Raw genomic sequence first — 11,590 nt, 5'->3', positions numbered from 1 at the left:
CGCAGATGTGGTAAATAGCATTGAACAGAGGGTTAGGATGTGATTTGTCACTACTGTGGGCATTATGGTAGTCATTCTGGTTGGACCACTAAGCAGCAGTCGTTCAATGCTTAGTGAGCCTTTAAACACTGCCCATGTGAATGCCCACCCCCAGCCAATATACCCACCGTACTGTGAATGGATATTTTCAATAAAAATCCACTCGCAGGTTGCTTACGGGCCTGAAATCATTCGATCGTCGATTACTCTAGTGCTCCCAAATCCAAATCAGTCTCTGCGTCATCCTGCTCTGAGAACTGGACGGGCAGCTGACATCCGGTTATGTCAGCCGCCTGCGTTGGCATGGGGATGCCAAGCACTTTCCTGGGAGCACCCAATGCATCCAGTTTTTAATATGTACGCATACAGAGTTTTGTGAGGAAGGCAGGACCACTACTGGTATTGTGGAAGAAAGTTTTTTTTGGGAGGTTTGCACATGCGCATTACTTTCTGAGACCTCTAGAGAACAGAGAAGGCTGCACATGGTCCTCCTCTTAAAGCACCACGGGGAAAGAGATGGAAAGCTGGGGAAGAAAAGATACTACTGTGTGGCTTAACTTGTGTAAGGGCTACTACTGCATAGTCTAACTTGAATAAGGGGCACTAATGTGTGGTGTAATATGAATCAGGGCACTACATGTGGTGTAATGTGAATTCGATTGTGGTACTGTGCGGCATTCAAAATGCCTGGCTATGGCTCCACCTATGAGGTGAATGCCTGGCTATGGCTCCACCTATGGGGTGGGGGTTGGTGGCAAGTAAAATGGTTTCCCTCACCCCTTCAGAACCACTTTAACCCTGGGGCAGACAAAATATGGCACCAAGCAGTGAGAAATTTCTGAATAAATAACCAGAGCTGCGACATCTAACTAAATGTAGGAGCGGAGGGTTTGCACTTCTGTGGGCAGGTTATAGTCCCATTTTATGGGTGACATAACCTGGAGCCAGCACATGGATGGTTACAGGGAAGAGTCCGCAATTCTCTCACATCATATCATAGCGGCACATGTCACATCCCTATATGCGCTGTGTCTCTACACAGTTTCTGGGAACCGGTTTTTGCCTCCACCCCTACAGTGTGTGTGACTGTGTGTGCTCCCTCCCTCCCCCCTTGCAGGCTGCTACCGGAGGAAGCGAGCAGAGAGAGGAGAGAGAAGGGGAGGGGGAGAGGCCGCTGTAACGCATCATCTGCTGCCGCCGCCGCCTCACGCCTGCTAGTAACCCCGATCACAGCAAGCTCCGACACACTGACCCGGCGGCTCCTCCCGGTCCCCAGCCTGTATATCCTTCTCTCCTGGCGGCGTGAGGTCCCCGGGGACCAGCCGATCCCCCCCACCCGCTGCATCATCCGTGCCTCTCGCTTTGTGTAACATCTCCGTTGTTGTTCCCTGATCTCATTCTCCTAATCGCTGCTAAGTAGCCGTCGTCTCCCCCCCTCCTCCTCCCGCATCTCATCCTCCCATAGCCCGGATTACTGCTGGCTGCATCCCCTGCGCAGGAGGAACAGGAAGGGGGACATCTCGGCATTTCCCTCCACAGTCGCCGCTGGCATCTTCCAGCCTCGAGCGGCACCCCCCTGCCTCTCACATCACGCTGCCCCCGGCCTGACTGGCAGCAACACCTCCTCCTGCCATCTGGGAACCTCTGGCTGTTACCAGCAGTAGCAGCAACATTGGGATCTACTCAGATTTGCAATTTCCTTTTCTTGCATTTGAATTCCACATACAGCCAGCATCTTGTTGCCCTCCCCGCCGCCCATTCACACTGAGCACCATGAGGCTAATGAGGAACAGGCGCTGTGCCTCCTCGGGGCTAGGAGCTGGCCGGGAGCAGGAGCTGGCCAGGCCGGTCAGGAACCCATTTGTGCATGACCTGCGCTTCACCCCACTGCAGAAAGCCAAAGTAGGTGTTAATATGTGTGTGTCTGTCTGTGCCTACAAACATGCTCCTTTCCCAGCACATATGTGTATGCTCTGGTGTATGTGCTGCCACCTGAGTGCCACTTTGTCCATGTTTTGGCCTTTTAGGCTGTGCCCAGCCTACTCAGCACCACTGTGGGCAGGAGTCGATTTGGGCAAAGATAATTTGTGTATCTTAAGCCTATCAGCTGCTGCATAACATTGTAGCAACACATGTATGTGCTGTGTATCTGAAGCCTACCAGCTGCTACAGAACATTGTAGCAACACATGTGTGTGCTGTGTATCTACTGCCTACCAGCTGCTACAGAACATTACAGCAACACATCTAGTGCTAGTTTATTTTTCCCAAAAGATGCTCAGCATCAACACTCCTACTGTACTTTTAAGGCCTGTAAAGTCTATGAACATGGGTGGTGACATCCACTGTCACCAACACAACTTGCTGATCATAGTGTGATAGGTGTGCTATGTACAGGATCACATCTTTATACATAAACTTGTAAACAAAGCTAAATAACTAGCAACAGTTTGGGTAGGATTCATCTTGATACAAGTGATTGTGTGTACATGTATAATAGTGATGCTGATATTAACCTTTTAATTAAAATATATAGATTTTTCCCAGCTGGTGGGTACCAGCCATCAGTTAGTATTGCCCTTACTCAGCAGTGATGCTCATTAATTGGCAGGCTCTGCTCTTGTTGACCCAACCCCCCTCTTTTATGTAGTCACCACTGAGAAATAGGAACACATCTGTTTTATGGAGACCCCTTGCTATTGAATAGACCCATTTAGGATCCTAAAGCTGTAGGTCTGATGCTCTTATTTTATAATTACACCTCCAGATTTACTTGGCTGCCTTCATAGCCTGTTCTCTCAATGGTTATATGGATTGATACAAGACAATATGAATGAAACAATTGTCAACTCTTTCTGTTACGTATGCTTGTTCCAAAATAGTTTTTTTTTTTGTAGCATTTTAGATCATTGGTCTTGTAGTAGTGTATGTTGATCATTAAATGTTATGTATGTGTGAAAAATGCAAGCAATGTTTACACAATTATCTTAACCCTTAATCAACAGAATAATCTTACAATTTATTTAATGTATTATTGGTGCTATTAATGCAAATCAATCGTTGCCTGATTCAGTATGCACTCACATCTCCATCTGCATTGTGTACATTGAAATTCCCCCCAGGGACATTTGTGTACATATTGTTTATGCATGAATGAGGAATTCCTTTCACATCAAGACACCATTTGTTTCCTTTAAACTTAAATAATTATTGTTTGAACTTTTAATGTTTCAAACCCATTCATGTTTTATTGTATATGGAATTTAGTCTGTTCACTCACGTGCTACAGCCACTGACTATTTTTTAAAGAGTTTAACACTTTCTTAATTTGCACAGATTTATGACAGAAGTAACTGGATTTGCTCTGGAAACAAATTAGGAAATGTGTTTTAAAATGCAGGCATTTTGTTTAACTTGATTGCTTTTAGTGTAAATTTAAAAGTACTGTTTTGCTCAGCACTTTTGCTGTATCCTTGCCTACAGTTATTTATGAGAGTGGCCGGATGTATGCAATCCTTTGAATATTCTCGACCCCACGTGTAACTGTTGTGTTTAATAGTAAATTCTCAGAGATTTATTTTAACAACTTTGTACATGCACAACAGAACAAAACACAAGGTCTGCTATATACTGAGTGTATCTCTATATATATATATATATATATATATATATATATATATATATTTCAAAATTCCGACGCCGAAATCCCGACAAGGAGGGGAGGTGGATCGCTCTCCCTTGCGGGCTCGCCGCGCAGCGGGTCTGGTGCCTCACTGCGCTTGGCACATTAATTTATTCTCCCTCTATGGGTGTTGTGGACATCTACAAAGGGAGAAAGTGTCAGGATTCTGACCGCCGGGATTGTAACTGCATCCCGTTCTAACAGTATAACTATGGACTTAGCAAAAGGTTAATTATAAAGTTGCTTTTATTAGAAAATAAAACTGCCTCTCTACTTTAGTGCTTGCTGCAATATTTCGTTGGTGTTATATCGATGAGACTTCTCAGGGAGAATCAGGATTTTGCTTTTATGGATGGTATCTTAGCTTTTTGTTGATCATAGTGAGTATACTCCAACCGGTACATGAGGTGGTAAAACTCTAGCAAATCGAAAGGTGCCCATACATGGTACAATTATTGTATACAATATCAGGGGCGGATTTAAGGGGGGGGGCGAATTGGGCGGTCGCCCCCCCCCCCCCCCTCTAGATGAAAGGTCTATATCCGCCCCTGGCCGCATCTATGTGTGATCCTGGTGCACACACCGCCCTGTGTGCAGCCCTGGCCGGGATCATATGTCACTCCCCAGCAGCAGCAGTCTCCAGGAAGTGGCGCGCAGTGACAGCTGGCTGCGTCTGTGTGATCCTGGCGTACACACCGCCCTGTGCTGCTGCTGCCGCCCGGAGAGCGCAGCTGTGACTGAAGGGAGGAGGCGACACCTGGCCGCTGCTGGCAAGGAGGAGAGAGCCGGGGAAGGCTAAGCTCATGTGAGACGGACCCCGGGCCGTGCTGCGGAGACCTGATCCCTTTCTATACTGGGAGGCCGGATTGTGTCTCTTCCACGCTGGGTGTGCATGGTCCCCTGCCATATTCCAGTTTGACTGTGTATTGTGTAGCTGTGTACATGTGGCACAGTGCTGTATATGCCAGTACAGGTGCAGAACACTCACACACTGCACCCCAGAATGCCTTTATGACAGATGCCATGTGATTGCAGGTTGCTGTTCTAAGGACTGGTATGGACTGGTTTTATACATCTTAATTAATTAGTCAGGAATGGGAAGGGGAGGGGTCAGGACTGGAGGGGGAGGGTCAAGAGTAAATCGCCCCCCCTCCTAGAATAAAAGTCTAGTTCCGCCCCTGTACAATATTGCATCGCATCTCATCGGTTTTGCAATGTGATGAGATCTAGTACAACAAGTATGTTCAGCACATACTTTTTGAGCTGTGCGATGAGATGTGTGACGGAAGCGCAATTGTACCGTGTATGGGCACCTTTAAGTATATTTGCACAGAAAATGGGTAACCTGTGTCTAGAACAGAGGTGCATTTTCTAGAATACACCAAAAAGCTGTAGCAGACTTACATTTTTAAGGCGAGCTTTAGCAATACTGTACTAATAATGGCTGAAGTTTCTTTAGAATGCAATGCATGTAAAATGAATAAAATAATCTGAACAATCCATAACAATTACTGTTGGGTAACATACAAAAATGCCCCTTTCAGACTGCACTTTTTACCCGTTATTTTGCAGTTTTTTTTACTGTTTTAAAATGGTAATTAGTGCAGTCTGAAAGGTGCAGAGTGAATTTACCAGTTCTATTGAACTGGTATTTCTAAACGGTAATAAAGCCTGGTCCTACCCGTTTCAGACCCAGTTTTTTTTTCATCCACTGTTTTCTATGTGTTAAAACTGGTTCAGTGTTGTGAAGCAACAAAAACTGCATTGAAATACCGTTTAAGGACAAAAAATGCACTGAAATACAGTTTAAAGACATGCGGCGTGAAAGGGGTTTTAGCTGGCACACCCGTTTTAAAATACATGGTCAAAGCCAGTTTTGCGGTCTGAAAGCAGCATAAGTTATGTTATTATGACAGGTTATGGAGCCTGTACCTGTTTACTGATCTGTTAATGTACTGTACATGTTGTTGCTGACAATGTACAGTAGGATTCCCTTCTGGGACATTTTGGAGGGAGAGGTCCCACTTTTCTACAGAAGTGGACTAGATGTGGGAGGTTTTCTTCTCGAAATTCAGCTGTAGGCAAGTTTGTTACATAATAACCTTAGATCATAAATAATTTGTCAGCAGGTTAATTATGGACCTTGCTGATTTCTGGGTAATAGAAAATGAATTATTCCAGTGTTGGAATAACCAGGGGTTTGTCATGCTGTCACATTGATATCTTATACCTCTTTCACCCCACAAAGCTACGTCAGACCAAGCTGCGACCCAGGTCCGGCGCTTTTACATTAAACCCAGGCCGTCCATTATACAGAGAATGACCTGGGTTTAAACTCTTTCTAATAACCTATAAGCTTTGGTACTTATATCCTATAAGCTTTTGTACTTTCACACCACACCTCGACCTGGGTCAACATGTCACCAACCTGGGTCTGAGGTGCGGTGTGTAAGGAGTAATAGTGTCTAGCAAACAGCCTAAGATGAAGATGGCTCTGTTTGTGGTCACTACCAGTTATGAGCCTACAGTAATTGGAGTTACAAGTTACTTATAAACTCTGTTGCTCCACTACAGATTTCTAATTAGGAGACCTGAGGGGAGTACCTCTGGGCCACAGTCTGCTTCTTAAACAACTTTATGATTTAAAAATCCTCTTTTCCAACTAAAAGATGTAATGTAATACTTTTTGTATTTTGGACACTTTGGGCCTGATTCGCAAATGCAAAAATTTTCCCAAGTGGACAAAACTATGTTGCACTTCAGGTAAGGCAAATGTAATACCCCTTTCATACCGCAAATGCCAAGTCTGTCCCAGGAGCGACCCATCACACAGGGTTGGAGTATTATGGGGTAATGCAAGGAGGCTGCACTTGAAACTGACAGTTCTGCCTCCTCAGTAGGGTGAAATGCCGGGTTTGCTCAACCTGGGGTGGAGCTTTTACACTGCACCTTGACCCATATTGGTGACTTAATGATCCAACAATAACCTGGGTCGAGAGTGTGGTCTGAAAAGAGTATAACATCTGCAGAGAAAGTAAAGCCCTGTACACATGGGGCAATTACTGCTAGCCTGCATGCTGAGTGATTCAGGCTAGGGAAATCGCCCCTGTGCTTCCCAGTTGCTAGATTACCCATACACACATAGCGATGTGTGCAGAGTAGTTAGGTGTGTGGACCATAGATTCTCATCATTCTGAGCGCCTATGGTCCATACACCTAACTACTTTGCACACTATACCCACTGGTTAATAATGGTGACCGTATGGTTGTTTAACTAGGGCAGCAGCAGAATTAGTGCCCTGAGTATCAGTACAACATTTACCATTACACGTAGCAATGTCTATGGGCTGTCCAGTGTTTTCTGGTGAGAACACTTGTGATCTAACTACAACATGTAGTCAAGATCTAGTCATGCCTACCTGTGTATGCCTCCTTCAATTTAGGTGGGGTAGCAGGGTAAATCCTGTCTGATTTATAATAAAGGTTGAGTATCCCTTATCCGAATTATTCCGAAACCCTTACATTCCAGAAAGTGACATTTTTTTTTTTGCTAAACAGCACTACTGAGGGAATGATATGTAAGTAGCACTATATATGTGCAAGACCATGATTGCTTGGCATTCAAATTCAGTACCTGAGATATAAAACAAAATTTTTGTACTGTTTTGAACGAATAAAATATGTGTTTATACAGCATAAATGCAACATACTTCAAAATACATCATTGAAATATTAAAATATTCTGAAATACAGAATAATCAGTTATCTAAAATTCTCCTGGTCCCGAACATTTTAAGGGGTACTCAACCTGTATTGTCATTTAGATTTCAGTTTCAGCACACTGTACCACGTTGTACCAGTTGTTTCATGTTCAATTCAGTTCAAAACTAGTCATTATATTACATGTTTGTTTAAAGTACTTGTCACTAAAGTTCCGCATAGTTTTGGTAAACATGATACATACATATATACAATAGGACTCTGTCACGGACCCACCGGTCGCCTGCTCCGATACGTCAATCTGAGCAGCGCCGGCCGTGACTGGGGTTCACTCAGGACACTCGGGTCCTTTCCTTGAGGTACACTGCCACCAGCCAAAACCTGATTTTAGCGCCTGAAACTGCGCAAGGGGCGGCTTGGCTCGCCCCCGACCACACAATACAAGATAACAATGGTAACGTTTTCCAGCCTTTCTCTTCCGAGGCTAATGAGTCTTAGGAACACAGAACCAGAACTGAGAATGTATTATTTATTCCTAGAAATACTACAGAGCTTTAGAAAATAGTTACAAGATTTTACAGTGATTTTAAAAGTACACACAATGATTAAATGCAAATTTCAGAGATAAAATAAAAAGAAAAAAAATGACAGAACCTATCTTACACTTAAATACAGATCCTGACGTGGGGGGGTCCTCCACAAGAAATCTCTCGTCGCCTACAGCCTGATTGCTAGACCCCCAGGTAGTGACACTGACTATAGGGAGAAAGGTCTTAGTTATACCTTGCAGACTCCCTCATCCCTCCCACCCTTGGGATTCCACTCTTTCCATGCTGAAGGAGTGTTGAAGGTCCCTGGCAATGTACTTTCTACAGTCTGCTGTTTTCAAAGTGATTGATCCTCCTTCCTTGCATAGCAGACCCACTGATAAGAGATGTGAAGGAAGGGGACAAACTCTAACCTCTTCTCCTGGACCATGGTTTATGAGGGGCTCAGATCTTATCTTACATCCTAACTCTGGAGGAGTCCACAGATGTCACACTGAGGGGATACAGGCCTCAAACTCAAACCAGGGTCACCTACAGTTTACATACAAGACATGTCCTGATTCCAATACTCACAGGAGACATAACTATTACACCAATATCAGACATACATTGACCGGACAGATAATCATAACAGGAGGCATACGTTAATTTGATCGATCACCTGATCTGATCGTTACACCTCCCCCTTTTAAAATGGCGCACAGAGGTGGTGACCCACGTCACCATCTCCTCAGTGCGCTATTCACTTCCTCGCCGTGAGAGTCCATCCGCATTACTGTGGTGGGCACCCTTTTTGTGCTGGATGGTAAAAGTGTACTGCTGCAGTATGAGACTCCATCTTAGCAGTTTACCATTATCTCCGGCAACTCTATTCAGAAATACCAATGGGTTGTGATCTGTAATTATTAAAAAGTCACGTCCGTACAGATATGGCTGGAGTTTTTGGAGAGCCCACAATCGCCAAACACTCCTTCTCCACGGTGGCATAGGCTACTTCTCTGGGAAGCAATTTCTTACTTAAGAACAGGATGGGATGCTCCTCTCCTTTCTCATTGACTTGGCTGAGCACAGCACCTAGCCCATAATTGGAAGCATCAGTCTGCACTACAAACTTCTTTTGGAAATCTGGGGCCTGCAGCACAGGTGACTTAGCTAATGCGGACTTCAGCGCCAAAAATGCCCCCTCACATTCCTTTGTCCAATTGACCACCTGGGGCAACTTCTTTTTGGTTAAGTCTGTCAGTGGTTTTGCTAGAGTGCTGTAGTGGGGTACAAATTTTCGGTAATACCCAGCAGTACCTAGGAAGGACATGACCTGTTTTTTGGTTGTGGGAGTGGGCCACTCCGTTATAGCCTCTACTTTGCTTAACTCTGGGCGAAGGGTACCACCTCCAACACAGTGCCCCAGGTAGTGTACCTCACCCAGCCCAAGCTGGCATTTCTCTGGTTTAATCGTCAACCCGGCCCCCGTGATTTTACTTAACACACTGTTCAGATGGATCAGGTGCTCTTCCCAGGTCTGACTGAACACCGCAATGTCATCCAGGTAGGCGACGGCATGTGTCTCCTGGCCTTCCAGCAGGTCATTAACCAGGCGCTGAAAGGACGCAGGTGCATTTTTCATTCCAAAGGGCATGACCAGAAACTCAAACAGGCCGAATGGTGTGATAAATGCAGACCGCTCACGGGCCTCCGGTGACAGTGGGATCTGCCAGTATCCTCTACTCAGATCCATGACAGTGATGTAACGTGCCTGGGCCAGCTGATCTAACAGTTCATCTATCCTGGGCATGGGATAGGCATCGAACACAGTGGCATCATTTAACCTTCTATAGTCTACACAGAAGCGGGTGCCCCCACACTTCTTTGGGACCAGTACAACTGGGGCAGCCCAAGCACTGTGAGACCGTTGAATCACCCCCAGCTGCAGCATTTCATCAATTTCCCTCTTCATGGCTTCCAGCACCTCAGGAGAAGCCCGGTATGCTGGCTGCCTGAGGGGGGTCTGACTACCTGTGTTTACATGATGAGTTACCAAGTGTGTTTTTCCAGGCTTCCCTGTGAAATGGGACTTGTAGGGCTGCAGTGTGTCAGTGAGCTGTGCTCGCTGTGCCTCTGTCAGTTTATCACTGAAGTGGGCATCAGATAGGGATCGCCCCTCCTTAGCAGCAGCTGCTAAATCCATCAGGGGGTCAATTCCTTGCTCATTCTCAGGCAAACTACACACAGCAAACACACAAGCCCCCCTTTAGTGATAAGGTTTGAGCATGTTGACATGATACATCTTCTGCCTCTTACGTCCCTCCCCTTTTTCCACAATGTAATTAACATCCTTGATACGTTGTATTACAGTGTAGGGACCCTCCCAGGCAGCCTGCAGCTTGTTCTGTCTCATGGGAACCAGAGCCAATACCTTTTGCCCCACCTCAAAGATACGCTCTCTAGCCTGTCGGTCGTACCATTGTTTTTGCTTGGTCTGTGCAGCCTTCAGGTTGCTCTGTGCCATTTCCATTAGGAACTGCATTTTCTCCCTGAATTGCACCACATAGTGCACCACGGATGTTTCCGGGGTGACCAACTTCCCCTCCCACTCCTGTCTAATCAAATCCAGGGGTCCACGTGCACGGCGCCCATACAGGAGTTCAAAGGGGGAGAAGCCCGTTGATTCCTGAGGCACCTCCCGGTATGCAAACAGGAGGTGCGGCAAGAACCTTTCCCAGTCCCTTCCCTGGGACTCCACAAAGACCCTCAACATCTGTTTTAGGGTACCATTGAAGCGTTCGCAGAGGCTGTTCGTTTGGGGGTGATAGGCAGAGGTGATTAGGTGATCCACCTGCATCCTCTTACAGAGACTCTGCATGAGCTTGGACATGAACTGAGTACCCTGGTCAGTTAGCATCTCCTTTGGGAACCCCACCCTGGAGAAAATGGATATGAGCGCATCCGCCACTTTGTCTGCGCGGATGGAGGAGAGTGCTACAGCTTCAGGGTACCTCGTGGCGTAGTCCACCACAGTGAGAATGTATTGTTTCCCTGAGCTGCTGGGGATAGCGAGGGGCCCCACAAGATCTACACCAACCCGCTCAAAGGGTTCTGCGATAAGTGGTAATGAAATGAGAGGTGCTCGGCCTTGGTCACCGGGCTTCCCAGCTAACTGGCAGGCATGGCAGGAGCGACAGTAATTAGGTACATCGTTCCCCATGTTAGGCCAGAAAAAATTGGGCCTCAAACGAGCTTGAGTTCTTTTCGGATTCATATGTCCGCCTAAGGGAATTTCATGAGCTATTTTCATTAACCCTTCCCTATAAGCCTGTGGAACCACCAGCTGCCTGTTAGGACCTTCATCTTCAGGGTCCTCTGAGGAAGGTGGCTCACGATATAACAGCCCATTTTCTACATAAACTCTGACTGAGCCATTCCCCGTTGGGACCTCCTTGGCTTGCTCTCTGAGAGCGGCCAAGCTGGGATCGGTCTGCTGTTCTGCTTTGAATGCCTCACTTCTGAGCAGCTGATCAGTGTGGGGAAACAAGGCAGGCAAGCCCCCCCCCTCCTCTAGGACAGCATCTGAACTGGAGACTTCTACAGGAGGGGAGGGGGGTGGA

General features: G+C 46.2%; 1 protein-coding gene across 1 annotated transcript in view; it reads left to right on the top strand.

The window, feature by feature from the left end:
* Positions 1–896: 896 nt before the first annotated feature.
* LPCAT1 (lysophosphatidylcholine acyltransferase 1) overlaps positions 897–11,590 on the top strand; it is a 121,631-nt gene continuing 110,937 nt past the window's right edge. Inside the window, exon 1 of the mRNA XM_083188115.1 lies at positions 897–1,941. Coding sequence (XP_083044241.1) covers positions 1,813–1,941 — 129 coding nt within the window. The 5' untranslated portion in view covers positions 897–1,812. The remainder of the gene's footprint in view (positions 1,942–11,590) is intronic.

The sequence above is a fragment of the Crinia signifera genome, chromosome 5 (genome assembly GCF_055691185.1).
Source record: "Crinia signifera chromosome 5, ASM5569118v1, whole genome shotgun sequence".
In the NCBI taxonomy this organism is placed as follows: domain Eukaryota; kingdom Metazoa; phylum Chordata; class Amphibia; order Anura; family Myobatrachidae; genus Crinia; species Crinia signifera.
Note: the sequence above shows the minus strand (reverse complement) of the source record. Positions and strands in the feature narration are given on the sequence as shown.